General features: G+C 38.2%; 1 protein-coding gene across 10 annotated transcripts in view; it reads right to left on the reverse strand.

The window, feature by feature from the left end:
• PTPRM (protein tyrosine phosphatase receptor type M) overlaps positions 1–12450 on the reverse strand; it is a 502188-nt gene that overhangs the window by 59171 nt on the left and 430567 nt on the right. For all 10 annotated transcript variants that reach the window (XM_075023029.1, XM_075023027.1, XM_075023025.1 and 7 more), the window contains one exon: positions 3575–3662. In XM_075023029.1, coding sequence (XP_074879130.1) covers positions 3575–3662 — 88 coding nt within the window. The remainder of the gene's footprint in view (positions 1–3574; positions 3663–12450) is intronic.

Genomic DNA, 12450 nt, shown 5'->3' on the forward strand with positions numbered 1-12450 from the left:
TCATTTAGTCAGTATTGAGTTAGGTAAAAATAAGTACAAATGCCCTCCCATTCCAAAATTACCTCAAGATATCTCCTGAGGAAAAACCAATAGATTTTACCAAAAATCCATGCATAACCCTACACAATTACAGCAGAAACAGAGTTTTTCTTAGGTAAAAAAAGATTAATTTAGCAGATTCATGCCGGTTTTAGTTCCTAATGAGAAAACACAAAGCTTTTTGTGTTCAGTAAAGAAGGAGCATGTTTTCTGTGGGTGACTGGACTGTGATCATGATTCAGTTTGTTGATACAGTGGCTCACAAGTTGTAGCCACTTTCATACAGTGGTGTTGTGGTTTAACCCCAGCCAGCAACTAAGCACCAACGCAGCCACTCACTCACTTCCCCTCCACCCAGTGGGACTGGGGAAAGAATCAGAAGGAAAAAGGTAAAACTCATGGATTAAGACAAGAACAGTTTAATAGAACAGAAGATAATAATAACAATAATAAAATGACAGTAATAATAAAAGGATTGGAATATACAAAACAAGTGATGCACAATGCAATTGGTCACCACCCACTGACTGAAGCCCAGGTAGTTCCTGATCAGCGAACTCCCCCAGGCCAACTCCCCCAGTTTATATACTGGGCATGACATTACATGGTATGGAATACCCCTTTGCCCAGCTTGGGTCAGCTGCCCTGGCTGTGTCCCCAGCCACCTTCTTGTGCCCCTCCAGCCTTCTTGCTGGCTGGGCATGAGAAGCTGAAAAATCCTTGATTTAGTATAGACATTACTTAGCAACAACTGAAAACATCAGTGTGTTATCAACATTCTTCTCATACTTCTCATACCCAAAACATAACACTATCCCAGCTACTAGAAAGAAAATTAACTCTATCTCAGCTGAAAGCAGGACAAGTGGATAGGGCACGCTTGTAGCCAATTAAACACATATCACTTGGGTAATGTAAAGTATATCGCCATTTTGACAAGCTCCTGCAATGCTGGCCGCTTGGTGCTATTTTTTTAGTTCCCTCAGAGAACAATAATGACTACAAGCAATAATGTAACAGTAGTATCTTGGGGGAAATTTAAAACAAGAGGATAAATGGATGGAAAAAAATTGCATTAAATGCTTTACAGAAAAAAATATACATTTCATTATAATCATGTACCTATAGTCAGTGGCATCTGAACCATCACATTTTAAGTCTTTAAACACAGCATAAAAGGGCAATTTAGTAAAATGCTTTTCACCTAAAGCAAATACTTTATACAACTATCTGGGACAAATTTTCAGAAGTGGACCACTAAAATTGTACTCTCAGGCTCTGCGACAAGCGATCATTTATCCAGCAGAAAAACACACAAAATAATTAAACAGTTAACTACCCTATTTGCGTACATATATTTAGCAGACGACAAACTGTGGGCAGTTTCAGCCTCTCTTTTAAGATACTGCCTTTAACTCTAATGGATTTTAATTTTAACTTGTTATCTGTGTTTTCACAGACACATAAATAGGAAGTGTTATTGATAACAACTCCATCCAACTCTTTCCCTTTGCTAAATACTGAGGACATTAAAAGTAAATTGACATCTAAATGATCTGAGTTATATTTGCCCTCTCAGAAAGCCTTCAGTATCACTTGTAATTGCCATTGATTTGCGTGTCTAATATCTTTTACTTGTTTTCCCTTGGCTACTCATCACTTCATTACCTCAGACATATAGCACTAGCAGTCTTCTGTTTTCTTCAACCAAAGGGTGTCAAAGTGTAAGGTGATGCCTAACATGACATTAAAGAGGGGACTGACAACACTAAATCTGACTAAAAGAGAAGATCCATTGTCATACGTTGGGACTGGAAACAAAATTTCACAATGGAAGGACAAACATGTAGCTTTTTGGTATTCTTATTTATGCCTTCAGTATTTTTACTTAAATGATAGTAGTCATCTAATGTATTGCTACATCCTCACAAAATAACAAGTTTGTTACACCTTAAAGATTGCCTGGAGGGAAACAAGCAAAACCACATCTAGCTAACTTATCTTCTTTTGCATATGCTCCAGCCCATCATGATATTCACATTTCCCTAGAAGATTCAATTTCCTTTTTCAGTAAGTAGCACAGTATACATCCAAAATACCCAGCAATACTATCATGTCCATTCAGAATGATGTGGCAGATAGCATCTCTTGCTTACCTTGCCTCTGCCTCCGCAAGCATTTCCTGTGGGTTCTCCTTCTGCAGCAAGTTACAGAGCTGTTTTCTCTTTGTAGACTGTCTTAGCCCAGCTGGGCCACAGTGATATAAGGGCCTATTCATATCACCTACTGTAGGTTACTAAGTTAGGAGCTGGTCTCTCTAGACTCGTTATGCAAGCACTGCAGAGAAGACCTCCTGAGGTGGTGATTCAGAAGCATTCAAATGGGCTCTACTTCTGAATAATTTCTCTAGAAGAGCTGTCCTTCTCTCTGTCAAGTCCACGTGATTCGCTGATGAGGAAACTTAGCTAGATCTGTGCCTGGACAAGCACCTAGATTAGGTGCTCAAGTTAGGCAGTGTAAATAGGCACTACATACTCCTTCCATAGGTCCTCCAAATGTTCAGACAATCAGTACTGTTTATTCTTCTATGCTGTCCCATGTATCTAGGGTTATACGTGATTTCTAAATTCCAGCAGTATCATTAAATGATCTCTCCTTAAAGGCCATCATTCATTTTCATGCTTACAAAACTTCTGACATGCTGTGACCACTGCTTTTTTCTCTGCTTATACCTGTTTCATGGTTATCTGGCTAGCTGGTAGAAACACACATGCTTCATATCTTAAACTTAGATTCTGAAGGAACAATCAGGGAAGGGATCATCTCCTACATACACAATGGGAACTTACCCTTTAAGTGCAACAATACCAGTGTGTAAACAATAATATAATTTTACCATACTTGTTATATTTTCTGCCCCCATGTTCATATGCAGCATCTCTTGCCACGTTTTGCAATCTCACAATGCCAGATATAGGGGTCATTCACCAAAGCATGCTATCACCTCCTCAAGTTATTTGATTATTAGTACATCTAATCTTTATCAAGCTTGGCATTTTTAAGTAAAACATACAGATTCTTTTTTTTTCCTTAGAGTCCGTCTAGCATTAAAAGGGTAAGTCAGGATAGCTGTCACTGTTATTAAGGAATACTTAAGCAGCAGTATTGTCCACTCCTACAATATACAGAACCCAATATCAAGGTACCAATACAACCATGGGTACTCTCTCACTAAGCTGCCACAAGCAGTCTGGGAGCTGTTAGAGCTGAGTACTGGTTAAAGGTGTCATTGTCCATTAGCCAAACATTGATTACAGGATTGAAGGTATACAGAGGGCTAGTTGAGAAAATGCATTAAATCTGACAGTTTTCTCAAAAAAAAAAAAAAAAAAAAAAAGTAACATCTTCCCTCACTTTTATCTTCCTCATTAGAGAAGAGGAATATAAGCCTGATGTGAGCACAGGGCTGATGGTCATTCTTATCCAGTTCTGAAGGGAAGTTAACACAGTGGACAATTATGTTGTCAACACTTACATGCAATGATATTCCCATATCTATTTTTCATTCTGTTCTCATCTTTCTTAGCGGAATCCCATGGTGCAGACTGTCCTTCAAAGAAACTCTAAAGAAGGAAAGAAAGTGACATTAAGAAAAGCATGCAGCAACAGTTACCTTACAGATAAACCAAGGAGAAAGGTAAACAGTACTTGCAGGTATGGTTGTTAAAGTGTCATTTAACTGATTCTTTAATTGAGCAAAAATATGAGTCTCCTGTTTAAATGGTATTTATGCATAGCTCCAGATGTTATCTAAAATTTGACATGAGATTATCTGTGTAATAGCAAGAAGAACTACTTGCACGTGAAATGCTATTAAACCTTTCCAAAGTTGCATGCTTGCAACACTAAGAGTCCTTCATTTGTGCTATCCAGATTCTCCACCTAATTCTCATACACACACAAAGCTGAAGGAGCTTCAGTGCTGGAGTTGCTCCAGTATTTGAGTGCAGAACTACACACTGTACTAACATGTTTTATTTTTGACATATCCACAAATTTCAGCTACTTCTTGGCAGATTACCTCATGGATCTGTACATATATATAGACATTTTTAAAAAATTTAGATTCAATTAGCATGTATGTGTCTTTTTTTTTAAACATAATTTATGATACCACCAACATGATTATTTTGTCAGAGAATAAAAATAATGTGATTTTGTGAAAGACATAATCTAATATTCACCCAACCTCTGTGCTGTAGTTAATAAATCTAATGTAAATAAGAAAATTGAAGGTGCTAAAAATATATTTTTACATTACTAAAACACCCAAGCTGTCAAAAGGGCTGCAAGCAAGTTGTTATGTCCTACCTATCCTGTGCATCCTGTGGTCTAAAAGAGCATTTGCACAATTTCTTAATTTATACACTGTATCTCTAAGTCATCTAATGTAGATGCATTTTATCATTTTGCATTGAAATATTAATCTAGTGTTAAAAATATTTAGTTGCCAAACAAAGCAGTGGACTTCTATAAGGACAATGGCTGGTCTTAACTCATGTTTTGATCTTTTTACTACAATGAGCAGTAGATTAAATCTTCTGATTCAAGAGGGACATGAATGTACATGATTTATTTTTCTGGTAACAGAAGCCAAAAAATGGCTAAAAGTCCTAAATTCAATAGGGAAAACTTCAGGAAGTTTGTACCTCTTGGAAGACCTCAACACATTCTGAGTGGTTTAAAATAGATAATGCCCATTAAATGGACTACAATTAATGTCCTTTGCCCTCACACTTGAAATGCATTATTGAATTCCAATGATTTCCATTAGTAAAGAGCATAAAAATCAAAATAAACCCTTGATCTCTTACTGAAGTCAATGGAACACAGGGGCATTCAGTGTCTAAAATGAGTTTTCTTTTTATAAGTTCACTACAGTACTGGTTTCCAATTTAAGATATGGAAACTCCTGGGAATACATGGATTATTTCTAAAAAGTTCATAATAACTTAAGAAAAACAGAAGCCTTGTCAAAAGGCTTCAATTTGTTTGTCCTTCATCTCTCCATGTTTAGAAAAATTTTAAAGGTTTGTAAATTGATTGTAAAATGACTAAAACCCACTAATATAAATAAGTTTCTCCTTAATCACAGCATACCATCATTGGGTACGGCTCTGAGAAATACAGATTGCTGTCAGGATAGAGAAGTGGAGCCCTGTAAATCCTAAAATGATTTACAGCTTTGTGGCTGTTTACCAAAAAGGCGCCAATCATTACCTGATTATATATCTGCCAACAGCAGCTAAAGCAAGCAAGCCCTCCCACTTCAGAGCACTCTCAACTCAGGCTGGATGGAAAATACTTTTGTAATAAGCCAGACTGAATGGCATAAGTAATTGCTCTCCACGGGCAAAGACCTATGTCTCAATTTCTTGCAGAGTTCACACTTACTCTCAGACAACACTGGATGGTGAACAATTAAACATAGTTAAAGGCAAAATAGGGATGGAAATGTTCAGCAACAAAGCTCCAAAGGCAGAACGAACTAATCATTCATCTGACTTAAAACTTGACCTGGTATCTTCCTCAGGATTTTGCGTTTCAGGCAGCTAGATAGACTACAGAGAATTCTAGTTTTCTTACAGTCCTTCTGCTACCGACTAGTACAGAATTGATCCATAAGACATTACCCAGCAAGTGGTTTTGGGTTTAATTCATTAAACATTACATACGCTGTTACAGAGAAAGAGTCCTGCTGATACAGCTTCCAAGCCTACACCTTGAAATATGGAGGACCCAAATATACTGCTAGGGAATTCTTGCTTCTCCCTGTCCCACTAATGAACTTTTACAAAATTGCTTTAAACCAATCGATTAAAGTCAATCTCTGGAGACAGCTGGAAAGATTTTCACTGCATTGAATTCAGGGAAGATATACAATAGGCAATGTACTGGTTTGGGCAGCTCATCTGCTTCTCCCCTGCTAATGTACGGGTTCAATTTCTCCCACCTGTTTGGAACTTCTGAAAACAATGATAAACTTAATGAGCCTTACAGATAAAATATTTCCTAATAATAAGTCTGCAACATAGTTCATTTTATTCTTTATCATACATATATATCAAACCACACACAACAATGGAAAACAGGAGACAAATTTACTTTTCCAGCTGCTGCATATTGACTTACTTTCTGTATTAAAAATGTATTATAGAAAAAGAACTCCAGATATATGTTTTTCTTTGGGTTTTTATTAATAAATTAATGAATGAAATAAAACCTATCACGTACGGAAAATAGACGTAATTTATGTGGATCCATTTTTCTTTTTAATTCATTTTGGGATACACACAGGTATTTCAGTAATAAGTGTACAGAAAAGATAATGTGAAGGAAGAGGTATTACGGTGCAAAAGCATAAAAAGAAACAGTTATTGTAAAAGACAGCTAGAGTGTCACTTCCTGGATTCCCCATGTGCTGCCATTACACAAACTGCAACAGAATGATAATCCACAATGAATTATAAGGAGAAATCCCATTTGTCCCACAAGTAAAGAACAGAGCAGATACCTCATAACAGATGATCTGTCAAGATCTTCCCTTAGTTGTGAGAAATATATGTTTCATTACAGAATTTTTTAAAATGTTTTTCCTGACATATCACTCTCCAGGGAGACTGCTGCACAGCAGCCCACACATTATTTTAGTGGTTATTCATTCTAATTAATCCTTAAAAGTTTTTTAAAAATGTGGACTATTAGGAAGAAATATCCCCCAAACAGCTTCATTCCACCAAATGTCTGGCAAGGGCAATGGGGAACTGAAAATGAGTGTAGGACATTTCTCAAATAATTTAAAATAAGTATTTCTGTAACTCAAATCACACAAAACCTTGCCTACCCAGCCTCCAGGATCTACTTGAAAAATGAAACACTTTTTAAGCCAGCTGTTGTTACAATATGCAATGTCAACTGTCGTTCTGTTATTAGAAAATATTTCAATAGTCAGGATAAAACAGTTCCTGAAAAAAACTAAATTATACGGAACTGCATATGCAACATGAGAACTGGTCAGTGATGCAGCAGCAGGATCATCTTAGGATGAATGTGAAGCTTTTGCTTGCTTTAACTCAGTGCTGCAGTGGTTTCCATTAAAAATTAAATATTTGCCAAGGGCTAATTCACTGTGACCCTCAGACTAGAAAATAACTGCAATATCTCAAATGAGAGGGGGAGATAATAATTGCAAATACAGATTCTTTAAATTATTCCCTTTCCTCATTTAAAATTTATAAGACCAGAAAATATTGGAAGGGACCTATATAAAAGTACAGTTTGAAAGGCTGGAATGTGGAGAATAGGGTGAGATCTTCAGGATACAATTTGTAGCTCTGTTGATTGTTGGTTTTGGCAACACACTTTCCATCCTAGATTTTCATGCTTCTAATTAAGGATAGTAAAAATAATGCATCTTTGTAAGCAGTTTAAGATCTACAAATGTAAAGTGTTGAGTGGAATTACTATTTTTATCATGAATCCAAAGCCAAGAAGCAACTTTTTCAAAAAATACTTCATAGTTGCTAGGTGACAACAGTGTAGACTCCTACAATGTCATTTACGAAATGCAATGTCTTACAAGCAAAGAAATGAGAAGTTAAGGACATCATAAATCTTGCTCTGCCTACTTAATAAGCAAGAATATTATGTACAGAAATGCATATTTCACTGTGTGACAATCTTAAGTTTGATCTGTGGATTTGTTTTTAAATGTGTGACTCTATGATGTCTGATTTTCCCGATTGACCCTAAGTTTCTTCACTAATAACATCAAATTTTCCATTGCTATTTCTAGATAACCAGATTAAGATGTACTTTAGCAAAATGAGTAATTTGACCTATTCAATTCTAAATGCCTCTGGATTTGTTTTTATGCTACATGCAGAGAATTACACACACTGTCTACTTTAGGCCAGACCAGATAACTAATGGTGGTCCTAATGGAGGTCCTTGTCTAAATTTAATTAGCTATAGAGGAAACTTATATTTCTACCATAGGTTCTTTGAGTTGTAGCTAAATTAGATGCCTGTAATGCCCTGATTTGGATAGTGAAGATACATCATTAGTTTTACCTAAATATACCACCCTTTACTAGTGCTGTATCCTCTTTATATGTGGAGATTACAGATGGAAAAAAATGCATCCATTAAGCTCTGAGTTAAGATCCTAGCATTGCATTAGACTCTTCTTTGTATTTACAAACCCTAGTAAACACACATTTTATTTTAAGCAAGTCCATAAATGTTGGGAGGACAAGGACCTTCAGGCTCATTTAATGAACAGTGCAAGATTTATGAGTACAGTAGATCTGTCAGTTCATTGGTTTTTCAGTGTTCAGAATCTGCAAAATATCTGGCATGCAAGGATGTTCTTGTTACTTAACAACGTTAAATGTTTTTTTTAAACAGAAAATTGAAATAATCACATTCAGTTTGTTGATAACTGAGTATTTGGATTGTTAAGGAATTAAGAAGGAAGAGTCATTGATAGTTACATTAAAGAAATTGCAGAGAGGTCCAAGCTATGAAACAACATTTTTAATCTTCTAGTCACTTTGAGGAAAGATTTTATCACTGAAAATGCATCACCTGCAAGTAATAGATCACCCCAAGTGTTTGTGAGCAGTGGTAAATGATTTCACTGATGGAAACCCACTGTATGCAAGCAGCTCTTCATACTTCAATCATTGCTTTGGTCACTGAAAGCATTTGTGGATGACAGCGTGCCACTAGAGAATATATTCACCATCGTCTTTTTCTCCTCTGTCAGTTTCAATCACTGAGAATTATGTCCAGTTTTCAAATAATGGAATTAAAAAAAACCATTTTACTATGCCTGCCCTTGAAAACTGTCTGTTGCAAGAGCCAATGTGAAAATCTATCTAATCAATGTAAACTGCCTTCAGCAGATATAGAGCATTTACCAGTATGTTACTGTAACCTCGGTCTGAAGATGGAAGAAAAAAAAAGCCAGTAAAGATTGTTGCAAATAGAATACATTGATGTTATCGCCAAACCTCCCTCATTCTGTTTGGAATTTTCTGAAAAAATTAGGCTGATAGTTTACATAAGGTTTTCTGAGCGCAAGATAAATGGTGCAAATCAGTCTTAAAGCAGATATACAGTTATAGTCTGACACACAGCAACTCTCTAATATTGTTCCTGATGCTCCTTTATGTGGTTGTGCCTCCTTGAACTCATGTTAAAAAAAAAAAAGAAACATCCATTCATAAAGGCTTGCATAGCCAGAGGTGGGAAACAGAGTCTTTTCCTTCTTGGGTATCTATATTACACACAAGAAGCATATAAAAGCAAAAGTCCTTCTGGTCTTTTGAGACACTGAACATCATAGTCACGGCCTACATTAAATGCTGAAATGGAAGGGGAACTGTTACCTCCTCCACTAACTGCAGCATAACTAACGATTCAGATTTCAAAAAAGGGACTAAAACCACATGGTAAGACAAAATCTGGTACTAATTCTGTCATTGTATTGGTGTGGTCATTTTTCAGTGGCAACATGATTTAAGTTACTATATTTTCTAATACATTTGTATTTTTAAAGTCACAGGCTTTGGTACTCCCTGGACAGCTGGCCAGCCTAGTCAAGCTACAGCTGCGTAATGAAAACATATTAAAATGATTGAACTGCTTTGATGTGGTATCTTTAATGGCATGGATACTTGTAGCAGTTAGCATGAGATAGCTCTAGTTGACAATAGCTTAGCAAATGCATATGAAATTTAGTTAACACTACAGGATAACAAATTAGCTCAGTTATAAGAACAGAGAAGTAACTTAAGTGAAAGTGACTTGTCAGTCACCATGAGAGCTGTGAAGGTGTTGCACACCTTCAGGAATAGCAGATTGTGAGTGCCAGCCATGGTGAAAGCTAGTTTTTAGGCACCAAGTGCATTTGGACAAGATAATCAAGAATTAGGTATTCTTTTCTACCCAGTCCTGTATCTGACGGTCTCCTGGGTTGCTCAGGGAGAGGACCCAGAGGACAAGGGAGGAGGCCCCCTGAGAGGCACTGAAGGAGAACACATGGCATGGCTGGATCCACCCTGCAGACCCACCCAACTTCTCTCCTGGACCATGTCTTCTCTCCTGCAGAACAGGGAAGTTGTGCAATTTGTAAAATTGCCTGTATCTGTGACTGAAATATTTTGGTAGCTGAGTACATTTAGTCTCCAATGACCAATTGTCATTTGGTCTTAAACCATGACAATAATGCAAAAGGGAGTGTCATGGAGTACTTCTATAATAACTAACAAAGAATTAATTTCCATTTTTTTTAAACCAACCTATTTATGAGATTTGTTGATGCCATTTCTCATCTGGGTATCTAACACTGCCACACCTAAAGTTCACTTTTAAGATTCAACAGCAGAAATAGAAATCTTTATAGATTCTGCAGAAAGCTTTAAAGATTTGATAGATAACCTAGTTTCTATAGGATTTTAGAGCCATTTCCATTTTACCTACTTAAGTTTTAAAAACTCCATTACTTTCATTCCTTTAAAATTCTTTAAGACTGCCATATAAGGAAAGATTTTAGAAATATGGTGAAATGTGAATTAGTAAGAGGACTGCAATAGAACATACAATTAAAATTCTAATTTAGAAACTTATTCCCTAGCATACTAGATAGCAATAACTTGACCTCATTAATCTTCCAGATTTATCTCCAGCAGAAAAATATAGTATGTTGATGGGCTTTTATGATCCTTTTTTTATAGAAGGGACCCTCTGGGTACAATATGCACACTTGCACTGTAACTAATGTGCAGGTTATATTATTTTTAACTTGTGTGTAAAAAAAATTAAAGTTGGTCTCAATCAGTACTTATTTCCTATCATGAAAATAGATTTCCTGCTTCTGGGGGATTTATCGAATAGTTTTCATGTACAGCACATGGGATTTTCATATCTCCCCATTCCTCCCTGTTTTGGGTTTGTGTGGCAGGTTTTTGGTAGCAGGGGAGGGGCCGCAGGGGCTCCTGTGAGAAGCTGCTAGAAGCTTCCCCAGCTCCAAGTTGGACCTGACTCTGGCCAAGGCCAAGCCCATCAGTGATGGTGGTAACATCTCTGGGAGAACAGATTTAAGAAGGGGAACCTGCAGCAGGGGAGGAGATTGGAATGTGAGAGGAACACCTCTGCAGACACCGAGGCCAGTGAAGAAGCTGGGGGAGGAGGGGTGCTAGAGGAGGGCTTGCCCCTGCAGCCCGTGGTGAGACGGCAGGCTGTCCCCCCCCAGCCCATGGAGGGGAGCGGGGGAGCAGATGCCCACCTGCAGCCCGGGGAGGACCCCACACTGGAGCAGGAGATGCCCCCCAAGATGGCCGTGACTCCATGGGAAAGCCTGCGCTGGAGCAGCCTGTGACTGAAGGACTGCAGCCCACGGAAAGGACCCATGCTGGAGCAGCTCGTGAAGGACTGCAGCCCGTGGGAAGGACCCATGCCGGAGAAGTTCATGGAGGACTGTCTCCCATGGGAGGGACCCCACTGTGGAGCAGGGGCCGAGTGCGGAGTCCTCCTCCCCCCGAGGAGGAAGGAGCGGCAGAGACCAGGTGTGGGGAGCTGACCCCAACCCCCATCCCCTGTTCCCCTGCGCCGCCGGGGGGAGGAGGTGGAGAGAACCAGGAGTGGGGTTGAGCCCAGGAAGAAGGGGGGGCTGAGGGGGAAGGTGTTTTAAGATTTGGTTTTACTTCTCAATATCCTGTTTTGATTTGATTGGTAACAAGTTAAATTGATTTTGGTTTTTTTTTCCCTGAGTCAAGTCTGGGTTTTGCCTGTGACCATAAGTGGTGAGTGATCGCTCCCTGTCCTTGTGTCAACCCACGAGCTTTTCTTTAAATTGTCTCCTCATCCCACTGGGGCTGCAGTGGGAGGAGTGAGCAAGCGGTTTCATGGTGCTTTGTTACCAGCTGGGCTTAAACCATGACACTCCCCCACTTTTTTTTTAACACAATATGTAATTAAAAGTTTTGTTCACAACTATCACACCTCGTATATTTTCAAGAAGGCAGTGAACTTGAGCAACACTCATGACTGTAATGTCTGTAAACATAAAGTGAATGAACACAGGCTACACTGAACAGCAACTACTTCTGTGCTTTGATAGAAAACCTCTTCTGGGGAAATACAGAAAGACATTGATCACCACACAGGCACTACCCACCCTTCTGTGAACAAAATTATCAGCTTCATTATTCGGTAACGCTGCTATCTCCTTGCTTCCTCCCTAAGTTGTTCCAAAGGATGTAATTACATGTGTTAATTGCACACTACACCAGTAAAAGATGGTGCAGAGTTATTTATTTCTTACTGAGAATTCCTACTTATCAA

Source organism: Buteo buteo, chromosome 3, assembly GCF_964188355.1.
Source record: "Buteo buteo chromosome 3, bButBut1.hap1.1, whole genome shotgun sequence".
Classification (NCBI taxonomy): Eukaryota; Metazoa; Chordata; class Aves; order Accipitriformes; family Accipitridae; genus Buteo; species Buteo buteo.